This window comes from Musa acuminata, chromosome BXJ3-7 (assembly GCF_036884655.1).
Source record: "Musa acuminata AAA Group cultivar baxijiao chromosome BXJ3-7, Cavendish_Baxijiao_AAA, whole genome shotgun sequence".
Classification (NCBI taxonomy): Eukaryota; Viridiplantae; Streptophyta; class Magnoliopsida; order Zingiberales; family Musaceae; genus Musa; species Musa acuminata.
The window spans coordinates 42,230,775-42,245,383 of record NC_088355.1 but is presented as its reverse complement, the minus strand read 5'-3'; the positions used below and the strand labels follow the sequence as shown (position 1 = coordinate 42,245,383).

General features: G+C 42.7%; 3 protein-coding genes across 4 annotated transcripts; 1 reads left to right on the top strand and 2 right to left on the bottom strand.

Annotated features, from left to right (window-relative positions):
• Positions 1 to 988: 988 nt before the first annotated feature.
• Positions 989 to 2,570, top strand: LOC135643514 (uncharacterized). 2 transcript variants are annotated; one of them, XM_065160554.1, is made up of 5 exons: positions 989 to 1,426; positions 1,487 to 1,564; positions 1,660 to 1,750; positions 1,843 to 1,976; positions 2,066 to 2,570. In XM_065160554.1, the coding sequence occupies exons 1-5, from the start codon at positions 1,076 to 1,078 to the stop codon at positions 2,339 to 2,341; spliced, it is 930 nt and encodes a 309-aa protein (XP_065016626.1). In that variant the 5' UTR covers positions 989 to 1,075; the 3' UTR covers positions 2,342 to 2,570. The 2 variants fall into 2 exon arrangements, with proteins under 2 accessions (XP_065016626.1, XP_065016625.1); XM_065160553.1 differs by having other exon boundaries at positions 989 to 1,564.
• Positions 2,477 to 6,213, bottom strand: LOC135643513 (probable CoA ligase CCL6). Its single transcript, XM_065160552.1, has 13 exons — positions 5,698 to 6,213; positions 5,517 to 5,611; positions 4,816 to 4,980; positions 4,581 to 4,691; positions 4,412 to 4,499; positions 4,259 to 4,325; positions 4,093 to 4,168; positions 3,892 to 4,009; positions 3,520 to 3,765; positions 3,303 to 3,442; positions 3,030 to 3,212; positions 2,827 to 2,946; positions 2,477 to 2,735 (listed from the first exon to the last, which is right to left on the bottom strand). The coding sequence occupies exons 1-13, from the start codon at positions 5,726 to 5,728 to the stop codon at positions 2,694 to 2,696; spliced, it is 1,482 nt and encodes a 493-aa protein (XP_065016624.1). The 5' UTR covers positions 5,729 to 6,213; the 3' UTR covers positions 2,477 to 2,693.
• Positions 6,214 to 6,830: 617 nt separating this feature from the next.
• Positions 6,831 to 8,504, bottom strand: LOC135643511 (BEL1-like homeodomain protein 4). Its single transcript, XM_065160551.1, has 2 exons — positions 8,366 to 8,504; positions 6,831 to 8,190 (listed from the first exon to the last, which is right to left on the bottom strand). The coding sequence occupies exon 2, from the start codon at positions 8,130 to 8,132 to the stop codon at positions 6,867 to 6,869; it is 1,266 nt and encodes a 421-aa protein (XP_065016623.1). The 5' UTR covers positions 8,133 to 8,190; positions 8,366 to 8,504; the 3' UTR covers positions 6,831 to 6,866.
• Between the last annotated feature and the right edge of the window lie 6,105 nt (positions 8,505 to 14,609).

Genomic DNA, 14,609 nt, shown 5'->3' with positions numbered 1-14,609 from the left:
AACTGCGACAACCCTGAGTCCAGTTTGGATCCGGCAGAACCGGTGAGGTAACTCTTTTTTGTTTAATTGTCGTTGCACGAATCTAAAAGCATGCTCTTCCTGCCTTAAGAATCATGCTGATCGCTTGATCGTTCGAAGAACGGTTTTGGTGTCGTCTGTCGCGGACTCATTTATATACATATGTTTTCATAACAAAGATTTATCATTATTATTATTATTATTATTATTTGTAAAGCTAAAGTGACAGAGATAAAATTGAAGTTCAAGATATTTTTGATAAATAATCAAGATTTTTCAATAATGTGACACCTCCTTATTACCGCCATAGAAGTCAAATTGAATGGCTTCCATCCGCGTGAAAATACGTATAGCATACGAAAGAGTGACACAATTCTGGAGCAGCCTTCCCTTCCCGGACCCACTTTTCAAAGCACGCGTTGATTCTTCTCCGGATGCAATGAACGAGGCCGGCAACTCCGATCTCCTCGAATCGCACCCCCCCGAGTCACGACACAAACAAGGTAGTGAAGTTTCATGTGCAGCGACGGCCTGCGTTTACTGCTCGAGCCAGCACACATGCACGTTCTTGTGGCGCAGGAGAGAGCCACCCGAAGACGCTGCTGCCACGGTTTCCACACCGTCCGTGGATTGCCGAGGCTTACGCCACCGCTTCCTCACGCAGAGCCCGCAGGTTTGCGACCCAAGGTAGCGAGACCGAACGAGCGGCCCCTGTTGCCCTACGCGAAGCCTCGAAGTCGCGGGCGCGGACGTCGCAGGAAAAGATCCTCTGAACCAAACGCCCGGCTCCGAGCGCTCTCGGTCCCACGAGCGGTACGAACGGCATATACCGAGTTTGAATTGCCTTCCTTGTCGCAATGCCGATTCCAATATTCCATGAATCTTCCTCTGAAAGAAATCTCTTCGTGTGTGTATGTCTATATATATATATATATATATATATATATAGAGAGAGAGAGAGAGAGAGAGAGAGAGAGAGAGATTAGTGTGGAGAGTTGTAAGCCTTCGTACCGAGAAGAATCGAGGTAGGGAAGGTCGAGAGAGAGAAGAGAGAAGGATGTCTGGAGCAAGCAGATTGCTGAGAACCACTAGAGCTCTTCGGTCGGATCGTCTTCCTTCTTCCAGCTCTTGCTCTCGTCTTCCGCCTCCGAGATTTGCATGGAGGGGAGGAGAGAAGCAGCGCTTGGCAGGCTGCCAAGGGAGGAAGAAGGTGGCGGCGGCGTCCGACGCCACCGTCGTCTTGCCCGACACAAAGCAGAAGCCTTCGTCTGCAGAAGGAATGGAGATCGTACATCTCTCCACCCTGATAACCGAACTGGCCGACGCGGCCCGCCGACTCCTGGACCCATCGAAACGGGCAGTCTGGGTGAAGAACTGGAGAACTGTTGCGGAGATCCTAATCGAAAAGGTACACCTCACGCATCCTCTTCCATTCCTCCGCCACCAAACTCATGCTTGCTTACCGCAGGGAGTCACCGGTTGCCGATCCTTCACACTGATCGCGGTTGCAGGATCTCTCATAGGCTCAATCTTGTGCTTCGTCGAGGTGATCATTTAAGCCTGTGTGTTCCGAATCACGAGTGACAGAGAATCTATGAGGTTTCTGATATAGAATGTTGCTGTTACTACGGTGCCTTGCAGGGTTGCTTCTTTGTTCTGGAATCATATTGCCAATATTTCCAGCCAGGCATGGATCAAGGTGGAATCATACGGTCACTTGTGGAAGCCATAGGTAACAGTTTCTTCCTCCTTGCCGTGTCCCCGATAACCTGCCGCTGATCATTTGGGACGTTCATCCCAGCATAACATGAATTCTATGCACAGATATGTTCCTCGTGGGGACTGCTCTGCTTACTTTCGGAATAAGCTTGTACGTCATGTTTGCAAGCTCGGAAGAGATGAAGCAGAAAAGAGGGTGGCAAACAGCTAAATCCTGCTTTGGATCATTCAATCTCAAGGTCAGGTTTAGTAGAACCAGAAGTCGTTCTTGCTCTTGTGCATGTACTCAGAACCCTAACTAACAATCACTGCGGAAAAACCATTTCAGAAGCTTGCTGATAGCATGGAGATGCAGTCGATGTCGCATGCGAAATCCAGACTCGGGCATGCAGTTCTCCTGATTCTTCAAACAGGAGTGGTGGACAAGTTCAAGAACGTTCGACTGGCGAGTGGGATGGACTTGGCTTGTTTTGCCGCAGCGGTGTTTGTGTCCTCAGCTTGCGTTTTCCTCCTCTCCAAGCTCTCGATGCAGCACAGCAAAAATGAACAAGATATAAGCTGCCATGTCTCTGATAAAGGCAAAGGAATGATCCGAAGAACATGATTTCAGCAACAATTTGTTGGAGCAAATTTTCCAGCCTGATTCTTTTTCGAGTCTCTCTTCTTATTCAAGAAAAAGATGGACTTGGTAGTTCATCATTCATTTCTGTTGTAGGAGGAAACAAAGAACATATTCGTAGAAACTTGCTGATGATAAAGCAATTTCTTGTAAGAGTATCAAGGCAACAATTACAAAGGAATACCCAAAAAACATACTTATTTTGTTCTTTTAATTATATTCCTCCACTTCATGATTGCTTCTAAACATGGTAGGAAGAGAGATCCTACCATGACTGATTATTGAACTTGCAAGCATTTCAAGTTGAGCGTCGCATACGAGTGCCTACTTGTCCAATTTAGAGAACTTTAGCTTCTCGGTAAAGCCCATCAATGCATTCCTGAAATTATCAGTCAAATTCATTGAGAAAAACTGGACTTGTAGGAAAGGGAGATCGGCATAAACTCGGACTGATAAATGTGTCTGCTTACCTTGAAATGTTTGAGCAATTGCGGCCGCTTCAGTTTGAAGGTCGGAGTGATGAGGTCCCTCTCCATGTCAAATGGTCTTGGCTCAAGATGAACTGCTTTCAACATCTCGAATCCCTTTAGCTGAAGCAAAGTGATGCCAAACAAATCAGATTAGCATGTTCGTCGAATGAATTGGTTGGAAATTTCATAGACTGTTGACGTACTTGGTGTTTGCGAGCAGTGTAATTGAGCTCCTCGAGAACGTGCTTCCTTGCTTCAGGATGCTTGCACAACAGTTCAAAGCTACCTTTCGCCTTATTGGCTGCTGCCCATTCCTCTAATGAGTTCTTCTCAGGAACAACGACGCTCACAAGAAAGGACTCGAAGCTGTTTCCGTAGACCCAAACCTACAGGACAAAGATATCATCATCACACAAGAATGATCAACTGCCATCTAATTTTAGCTACAGATGGAAGGAAGAGCTTCTGTACGATACCGAGGCGACGAGAGGACACTGCATGTATGTGTTTTCGAGGACTTCCACAGCAACATATTCTCCTTGGGACAATTTAAAGATGTTCTTCTTTCTGTCTATGATCTTCATTGCACCATTGGGTTGCCATTCTCCGATATCACCTACACAATTCAAATACTTAATCAAGCAAAATGTCAAGACCATGTTTCCGAACTACATGGCCATGTAGAACCTTTACCTGTATGAAACCAACCATCCACAAGAACTTCATCTAAGAGGTCTGCGCGCTTGTGGTAGCCAGAGAACAATGTGTTCCCCCTCAAGCAAATCTCTCCTCGGGGTACATCTGAGAGTGCATCATACCCCAGTTCCAACACTGACTCAAGTCTTGCCTCTATAGTTGCAGCAGGAACCCCAACCGTTCCCATCATGGAGAATACATTTGCTATGGAAGTGAAGCACCCAGAACAGCTTTCCGTAAGACCTGAATATGAGCCATGAGTTCGTATCACCATCACTTTTTGTTGGTCTTTTACTTGTTGAACATGGAAATTTCTGAAGCTTATGAGCATATCATTCATTTGCTGAGAAAGCACAACAGATGGATTACCATATCCTTGTATGACTACACTGCATGTGGTTACTCTAAGAAACTCTTCCACATGCCTCGGCAATGGTGCAGCTCCAGATATCATTATGCGCACACGGCCTCCTGTGACTTGTCTGATCTATAATCACGATTGAGCAAGTATGATCGAGGCATGGTTGGAAAAACAAATAATTAAACGGGGAGATTGAAGTAGATGCCAACTTTGTTGAAGATTAGACGGTCGATGGACGGCGATGCTTCATCTTGTTTGAACCCTCTCCTCAGTTTCTGCAACTTGCTGACAAAAAGGCACAATGTAACTTACAAATGTGCTTTAGGCAAAGCAACTAGATCCTAAACAATAGATAGGAATGAGCACTATACGTACTAGACATAAGCAAACTGGAACGACATCCTTGCTAACAGTCCTCCAGATGAGATCTTCTGATTGATGCCTTTCGTCCACAAAATTCTTTAGGAACAAAGAAATTGTATGTATGTTCAAAGACTGACCGAATAGGAAATCAGAAGAGGATCATACCTGTATATATACGGTCATAAACTCGAGGAACACCACAAAATATTGTAGGCTTTAGTTCCTGGATGTCCTCCATCAAATACCTAACATCCTTCAATTATGAGGAGGTATTTAAGTAGGAATTGGACGCAGGTATAGCTTTCATAGGAAGAGACTGTAACATAGGCCCTACCCCTTGCCAAAATCCAATGGAGGCACCCTTATAGATGCAGTAGATTTCCATTATCTGATCAAAGACATGTGCTAATGGAAGGAACGACAAGTATGAATCTTCCTCTGTAAACTAAGAAAGGAATATAAAATGTACCACCAATTAATAATATGAAACATGTAAATCATAGAGCCATGTCTTAGTGGCAGGTAATTCACAAAAAAAGAGAACAGAAAGATGATAACCGAGGTCTTACCACTTTATCAGTCTCACGAAGCAGATGTTCATTATTGATGACCTCAGCTATGATCGCTTTGTTTGTCAATATCACACCTTTTGGCTCACCAGTTGTCCCACTGGTGTACATTATTGTGCAAATGTCATCCTTTCTCTTAGGTGGAAGTTTGCAGTTCACAGTTGCCTATAAGAACAAGATATTAGTTTTCATCAAACTGGTGTAAATGAGGCTTCTACATTTGCAATATGTCTTGTATAATTGGCTTCCCTGCTTGCATTACCCTGTAAGTAGCTTTTCTTTTCTGAGGAGAAACACAAACATATCACCAAACAAGATAAAAAAAAATCAAAATATTTTCCTATAACTTTTAATAGTTGGAAAGAATGTAAGTAGTTTTCTAAGGATAAACACAAACATATAACCAAGCAAGATAAAAAATCAGAATATTTTCCTATAAAGTATAGAAGTTGGGAACCTCTTGAAGTAGGGGCATATGAAGAACATTTTTTTAAGTTGGGAAGCAGATCCACAGTTTCTACAGGCTTTACTGTAAAATAGTTTCGAGTAATCAAGATTAGGTAGAAAAGTAACTCATAATTTCAGCTTGAAGAAAGTGCAAACTGCTCCTTGCACAACAACAAGCACTGACAAGGTCTGAAATATAAGAAACAGACTGTAACTTCAGCAGGAATATTAACTCAAAAAAAGGTAACAATTACCATGAAAACGAATTCCTGCCATGAAAAGCAAGATACTCCAACATTTTCAGCTTCCTTTTTCTGTTCACCAGTTACCATTCCGAAGCTAACAATGGCTGGAGTCAGTATCAATTCGAAACATGTGAGTATTACAAAACTGAGCTGGAAGTTTATAAATACATAGAATAAGACTTCTACATACTCTTAAGACGTGCACACCTTGGAAGACACATCAATATCTGAAAGAGAAAGAGAGTTATTACTAAAAAAATAGTGTCAACAACACAAATATTGTTCAGTTCTGCAACGTTACAGGAATATAAATTGTCATCTTCTGAAAAGAAAAAAAGAATTGTAGAGGAATCTATCAACTAATGCTTGTTTACAGAAGGAATGCATTCACTACCTAGGTGGATAGACAACTAATTTTAAGCTTCCTTCAAACATATGGAAAATTAAGAAGCAAATATACCAGACAGGTGACTTGGTGGACCTGAAAAACGTTACCCATAGTTGCTTTTTATCAATCAAAAGTAGTGGTGTCACATGATGAAGGCCATTTGAACCAGATCCCAAATTTGTAATTCTCCAATAAATCAGATGAGTTTAAAAATGCATAGGAAGGAATCTCATAACTTCGGATATTAGTTGCACACTGATGGTTCCTTCTCGAGTCTCGAACAACAACGAGAGCTCTAACATATGAATATTCTTTGTAAGCATAAAGAGTTTACAAGGGTCAGATCGAACTTAAAAAAAAGTTACCAAAGGAATTCCACTGAAAACATCCACATATTGAGTAAAAAGCTTATGGTAGTTAACAACTAGCACGTTCAATTCATTTGTCATCTTGCAAATTGTATAATATTACAAGAGTCAAACCTGTGATGTGGTGTCTGAGAAGGATTGAAGTAGAGGATAAAAAACAGTGAAATGACAACCCATCAAGTATTCATCAAACCATACTGTGGGACATTTACTAAGTTTTATGTTAATTTGGCCATGTCCATTCGTATCTAACTTTTAAAACCGAAGGCAACATTGACGTTTAAATAAAGAGGTGTGTGATTTTAATTACAAAGAATGTATTCATTTAGAGGAGAACGCAAGAATGGCAAATAGATGTGCCGCTGAGGCCACAAGCATTCTCTTGGTGCGAGCATCGAGCAAACGATCTGTGAGAGCCCCAAGGTGAGGAAACAAAGAAGAGGAGTAAAGCCATGTAGAGACAACTATTTCACCAAATCAAATGCTGTGGCTTCTTCTTGAAAGAATGCCTATAATGGTTATCTACCCCACCTTTGTGTATAGATATATGCAAAGTACAACCACCACTAGGAGAAATAAATCTTGTCAAAATTGACCTGAGAATCATCTCGGCCACTTTAGTGGGCTGCTAAGGACCGAAAGAAATGTATATGTAAAGGAGGAGACATGAGTGATTCCTGTAATTAAGTGAAGTAAAGAAAGCACGGAAATATATAGACTAATACATGCCTCGTCGAGCATGGAGATGAGCTTGGCCTTCTTTCTCTGGTGCTCAAATCTGTCAGCAGGAGCCAAGGGAGGAACATCTTTGGAGGATGAAGATGCAGCGGCCGAACTGGAAGCGCCTCCGCTGCCACCGCCACCGGTAGGGTTGCAGTTAGGGTTGGATGAGCCACCACGGTGCCTCCCTGCTTTACTTCCTTTTAGCTGTCCCTTCCCCACGCTGCAGAACTCCTCCAGGAGCTCCTGCCCCGGCTTTGCGTACTTGGAGTTCCTCAACACGTTCACCAGTCCCATGCTGCCGTAGCCCATGTGCGATTGCTGACCGTGTCCAGGAACCTGGCCTTGCAAATGTAACGTGGAGTGCTGTTGCTGCTGGTTATTGAAGTACAGCACCCCTTCTCTAAACCTTAGCTCGTCCGCTTTGGCCATCTCCAACTGTTGCAGGGATGAAGAGAGCGACAACGAGAGTCCTTGGCCTTCTGCCACTCTTCCGCCAAAGGGAGCGTCTCCAAAGGATTGGAAGGCTTGTTGGTGAGCTGGTGGAGGCGGAGACGGAGAATTCTGCCGCTGCTGCTGTGGCGGCGGCGGCTGCAACAGAGGGTTCATGAGAAAAAGCTGCATCGCGGCAGCAGAGTCGGCGTTCAAAGCTGTCACCGAATGCTGCTGCTGGTTGCCTTGTCGGGTTGGACCGTACCAGTCCCCGGTGAAGCCTCCTGCCGTGGCCGCTGGCCTCGGCGGTAGATGAAAGCCACCTGAGATCTGGTTAGCGTGCAGGTCGACCGCCGTCAGTCCGGCCGCCGGGAAACTGAACATATCCGACAACATGTTGCCGGCACCGACAGCGGTGGACCCGTATATGCTTGCCTCCTCGCCGTGCTCGTCGATCGGGACTAGCGGGTGTCCGGCGGCATCAAAGCCTTGCACCCGTAGCTTGTCCCTCCTACTTTGCTGCGCGACGTGGTGGTTCTGCTGCTGTTCTCGGTTCGCGGAGCGGTCGAAGCCCTCGGGGAAGCTGAAGATGCCTTGGTGGAACCCCTGGGACATAGACGCCGGAGAACTAGGCCCGGCTTGCGTTCCCCCGAGGGTCTTGGATGGTGGACTGAGGTAGGCGAAGGTGAGCTGAGAGGGCTGCGTCGCTATTCCCATGCTGGCCTCTCTTTCCTCATCATCATCATGGCGGTCCAATTGATTCACGTCAAGCTACCTGCACGTAGGGAGGCCATGGAGCGATCAAAACAAGAAATCCAAGAACACGAAAGAAAAGACGGAATAACTTAGGCAATAATAATCTTTAATATCATTTTATTTTCTTCTTTCGTGCTTCCTCATTTTTTTCTCTGTGTTCGCGTAATGGTTGCTGGGGATGTGTAGATTCTTACTACAGATGGTCTCGAAGGGTGGATGAGCTTTAGGGCATGAAGACATCGTTATCTTCCAGCTGAGTTGAAAACCTCTTCCAAGGCGCTTCCATCCTTGTCTCTCCCTGTCTCCCTCCTCTCTATCTCTTCCCCCCTCCCCGCTCTCCTCCCCCTACAATCGCCTTCCGAAAGGAAAGAGGAGTATTATAATGCAAGAAAGAAAGAAAATAATGGAGGTCGCTGTTCCTCTTTCTCCTCTCCTTATACTAGTATGCTCCAAATCGACTCCCAACCTAAATGGCCAATGACCAACGGAGCCCCATGTTCATACTCTAATGATAAGACCCAGCCTTGACACTCCATTAGAATTGCTATGGTGGCTGCCTACTCCTTTCTTTTATGGAATCTGCACACCAGCTCTCTATACAACCACCAAAACACTGCCAATAAGTCTCCTTTGCTGCATTGGTTTGTAGGTTGACTCGGTCGGGGTGGGGGTGAGGGTGAGGGTTGGGGGGGGGGGGGGGGGGGGGTGCGTTTAAACTAAAGCTCAATGCCACCATTGGCATTCATGTCATTCCACTTCTGGCATTCGAGGCCCAGCATAAAGCAGAAGATCCTCCCAATTTAGATCGTTCGATTTTGATCCAACGGTGGATAGAGGTGGTCCCAAATATGTGGTTGATGGTGGACATGTATTTTGTCGGTCACGCGTAGCGGGTGCGGCTACGGTTTCGATAGGATCCGATATATAGCATCCGACTCTAGTCCCAGCACAAGATTGCGGATGCGGGTTTTGGATCCATAAGCCCTTGGTGGTGCACTTTTAGGGGGCTGATGTCACGTGAGCCTCACCAGTTGGTGTTCTAATTTAGAGCCAACCAGCTAAGGGAGGGCCATAATTGCACTAGCAAACCACCCACTACCTTAACATCATCATCACCATCTCTTTCATCCCCTTAATCTCGTGCAACATGCATGATTCCCCGTACCTGTCAAGATGTGGATGATGTCTCATGCCCACTTCGACTCATGGCCAGCCACAAGGCCTTCGATTGCCCATAACCATCATATTTCAATTTCTTTTCCATGCTTCAATGTATTCGACTTTCACTTTTCAATCATCAAAATTCGTGAGCGGTGATCGATGATGTGTGGAGTACTACACATATTCATGTATAATTGACATGCTACAATAATTAAGGTCAACGAGTAAGCTGTCTCAAATCCACCTCCTACGTGTGCGATCTCCTGCATCACATTTGCATCAAAGATGACCGACAACTTTCTTAGATTTCGAAGCGCAAATCTATGATTTGAACCTTACATGTAAGCAATTTTAGATCAATTAAGATGAACGGCTGCGGATAGAGGGTCGCACGTGACGGGAGGAGGACAGTCTCCCCGTGATTGGGGGGGAGCCCCCTCGTGCGACCGCCGACGCGACACGTGTCGACGGGATGGCGACCAACTGCCGCCTAACGTCGGGTGGCCTTTTTTATTTTTGGCACTTTTCGTCTATTTCGCCTCGTCCGGAAAACGGGGAGATGACGGCGGTCGAGGACGCGACATAACGGCGCAGTGTGGGCCCGGACTCGGATAGCTACATTGGAGAAACGGGACGGGCGTGGCAGCGGGGCCCACGGGGATTACGACGCCATTTGCCGGCTTCGTCACGGAAGGAAAGTGTTGGTCCCCACGCTTCCCTGGCTCACACGAGCCAATCACGCCCCTTGTGGACCCCAATGTCGACACCTCCATTATTTGCGTATATTTGTTTTCCTCCAAAGATATATATACATAATTTTGCCGATGATCGTCGATTAAGCTTCTTCGTGAAATTGATTCTATTTCATCCATTTTTCGAGTACTATCGTACTAGAGAGATTTTTTTGAGTACGCATGATCTTTGTATTCATTCATCTTCCTATTGTAAAACTTACATCGGAGCATTATTGTCTAGCAATCAGATAATGTTTATTTAATGGTTTGGAATGACAACTGATAGGAAGGAGAAGAAGCAATCGATGGAATATATATATCTCTTTGCTATGCCGTCATATCTACATGATATTGATCGGATTTGATATATCAAATGTTGATTATTCAAATAATAATAATAATAGTCAAATCATGCTTATATTAAATAATTCATATGAAAACGTATGGATGATGACCATTTCTTCGGTTGTGTCGGATATTTAAGTCGAACGAGCCATCCATGACCTGATCGTGGGACCTTCACAAATAGGTTCGTAAACAAGCATCGTTACCCTCAAGAAATCTTCTTCACCATGATCCTCGTGATGGAGACGACAACTTGTCACCATCACCACGCTCGGTGCTGCTGCTACTAGCGCCGTTGGAAATGTCATGAGTTCCTAAGACGGAGAGATTCCCGAGCAAGGCTTGAACGATGATGTATCCCACCGTGTCAGCACTTGTCACCTTGACCTCTTTGGCGCTTCGAACTCTCTCCCGAGGAGAAGTGATAGAAAAGAGAGAAGCATTCACGTCTTTGGCCTTGGACGTAATTATATGATTCACCGATCGAGTTGCTTAGCGCACGAGTTAACTCGTGATGTGTTAGAAGACAGAAGAAAGAGAAGCGTCAGATTCATCTTTCATCTGTCGCTGTCGTCGGGTGAAGCGTCCAACTCGGGTAGTAACATCCTATCACCTGTGTGTCCCTAACACCGTGCTTCCAAGAGATCATGTTCTTGTCATTTACAAACATGTATCGATTCAAAGGATGCGAAAAATGGTGCGTGTGCGAGTGTGCGGAAGCAAGCCATGGCGAAAGATGTTGTAGGAGCTGCAACAGCATCATCACCTGAGAGAGAGAGAGAGAGAGAGAGAGAGAGAGATGAGGGGGAGGAGGAGGAGGAGGAGGAGGGGAAGAAAAGGGAAGCAGACAGCAGAGAGACAAGTGGAGGGAGGGTCTTCCTTGGTGCAGTGGGAAGAGAGCTGCTATGGTTTCATGCCATTGGTCTCACATCTGCGATCGGATGCAGCAGACTTTTCGCAGGCTGTCTCTTCTGCTGCGTGCCTCCCTCACTGTTCAACTCCAGTCTTCTCGGATCCTATGCTTCTTTGCCGTTAAAAGCTGGAAACAAAACTAAGTTGCTGTATGTAAAACATATGCTCATGTGTTTAATTCTTTTTTATTACTTAAAGTTCAATCAAATTAATATATACCTATAAATTTTTATACCAAAAAATATTATTATGTGTCCAAAAGGTTAAGATTTTAAGACCATCTATAATATATATACTTTTATATCTAAAATATTGATCTTTTCGTGATAGATATATAACATCTGAGGACATAAAATCGTATTGAATAAATTGACACATAAATTAAGAGTTAAGGGTTTAAAATTTTATTCAATAATTTTACACCTAAAAGAATTATTTGAGCAACAAATTTAAACATAAATAAATTGATGAACTGATAGTGTATTACATTTGCTTGATAAGGGTTGAGAGTTTAGATCTTCATTCGATAACTAGTTTAATCGGTAAATACTTTAAAACAATATCGAGAAGGTTTTGGGATCAAATCTTATATTTCATCGTTTATACTTTAAAAAATTAACATACATAAATCAATTTTATTTCTATTTATTGCCCAATAATTTTAAGATATTTAAAGATACACTGAACATCAATCAAAATTCACTTTACTACCTTATAATGTAGCAAATGGAAGAGATGACATTTTGTAAGAGTAAGTAAGTGGATAACAAGGGAGAATCAAAATGTCAGAGTATATATAGTTCAAGGAAACATCAATTTCAAACATGAAAGGAAGAGGAGGCACCAAATTCCACTTGTGTCTCAATGCAAAGTAAAAGCTTAGGACAATTGGCTTGTCACAACCATTGACTTAGTGACTCCTTCCCCCATTCTTGAAGCTAGAATTGGGTGGAAGGTACTCATCTAGAACCTTGGACAATTCTCCTTACCCATTCTATCATGCTATTTGATTAATATTCTCTTTCTCTCTATCTCTCTCTTGTGATGATAACTTGGAATCAAGAATCATATCCTAAAAGCTTGTTTGCTTGTGAATAAAAAGTGGTCTCACCATCTCACCTACTGCCTTTTTGTCCTCAACAACTTTGTGGCTTCATGCTGTGTCCAACCCTAGCATCCATGAAGACATATGCCAACACACCTCAATATTTTACATGGTTCCCACTTCTTTACTTAGTTTCCAAGGCTCCTTCTCACCAACCCCTTTGGCTCCATGATTCAACCTCCTCTCCCATTGATGGAGAAAGTTGAAGCTGACTTTGTCCCTCCTTTTTCTAATACTCATTCATGGAATAATCTGTGTGGAGGATCTTTTCTTTCCTTCTTCTTTTTTTTTGGTCTCCCCTGATATCCAATATGTCAATCATGTCATGTCAATGGCTTGTGTTTCTAGTCTTGTCCCCTCATCATATTTTAAGGGCAGAATTATTTCTGGAGTTTGGATTGATCCATCAAGGTGCACGAGATCCACCTGGTCTCAGAGGGGAGAAGGTAGGTGTTTCTCAATGGTCTCAAAAGCTATTTCCAACTCACAAGTACGATTCATCAGATATGATGTTGATCTCATGGACTCATTTGTGCATCCCTTAGTTTGGGGCTAAGAAGGAGTTTATTGTGGATCAAAGTGTTAACCTTATTTCCTAATTAAATAGTTCGGATAACCCAAATGAGAACAATATATATAATAAAAATTGTTGTAAATAACCTTCCTTCATTAATATTCTTGAAAGATCCAAACTTATACTTCGAGTGCTTCCTGAAACTCTGTCTCTAAAAGTTTATCAGATGTTATTTCAAAAATATTCAACGATGGACAATCCACTAAATAACACAGTCCCAAAAAGGATGATTGTGCATGGATCACATTCACTGTGTCACTAAACCTATCGGATGAAGTCGACAATGGCATTTATGAAGCCCTATGAATCATTGAGCTGAACCTAAGCGGGGATGCTTAAGTGATTTAACCATAATTATGCGGCAATCCTATTGATCTCACCCTTCTCGACATGGTATCATTGTGATCGTGATATGCACTCGATCAAACGTGCCGAGACCCCTTTAGCAAGAAAGGCTAGGTCGTGGCAGGTCCAACAACATGATAAGCACACCCATCAACCATTAGATGGTAAGATTATGTTGTTTTTGTATATCATCTGCATGTTGGGATATTAAATTATAAATTTTGATTGTACATTAATTTAATAAAATTTTGAGTTCAAAATCTTCTTTTCACCTTGTGAGCTAAATGCAATGCATTGATATTTCAAGAAAAGAGAAATGAGACCCAAAAAAAAAAAAAAATATATATATATATATATATATATATATATATATATATATATATATATATATATATATATATATATATATATATATATATATATATATATATATATATATCGAGTGCTTTAGTTATTATTATCTCGTATCTTCTCCCATATCATCCACGATCTATGATTTATTGATGTCCATCATCTTTTCGAAAAAAATTTCAAAATCTTCGGACAACAACGAAACAAATAGTTATGACCTTATATTTTGTTATTGTTTTTATAACATTACTAATCTCTAATTGTCTTATGTGAATGTCTCTTATTGCTTTGGGTTCAAATTCACCGACGATAGTGATAGATCGGTGAGACAAAGCTGACCTACCATAGATGACAATTGACCATTGGAATGCCTGTGGATATTGAGATGCAATTTATGAGATGTAAAGAACAACTTACTTCGATAAAGGCTTACTACTATTGTGTTCTTCTTAATCATATTTTCGAGAGATTTCAGCATCTAATAAATTATGTGAGAACGAGCTTCATCTTTTATAACCAAAGAAATAATTAGATTGCTTCCTTAATGTGATTGCCAATCAACATCAGCCGACGTACACTTTTGTATATGATTGTGCCAAGCAATCAGATGATTCACATCTTTTCATGCTCTTCCTTCTTTCTTCCTCCCTTCTCTTTTTCCTATTCTTAGTGCTTTCGAGCCAACATCGTCCCTAGTCAGTCCCTTTCCACTCAGTGTATCTTAAATAGCAGCAACATTCTCCTGCTGCATGGCCCCAAGCCACCACTTGGAGAAGCTCGTCTCTCTCTTCTTCATGCTGTCATGGCATAAAGGCAAACAGAAAGAAATATTAGAGAGAGAGAGAGAGAGAGAGAGAGAGAGCACAAAGAGAACTTTTGAGGTCGATAAAAGGCATTGGTGGCACCACTAA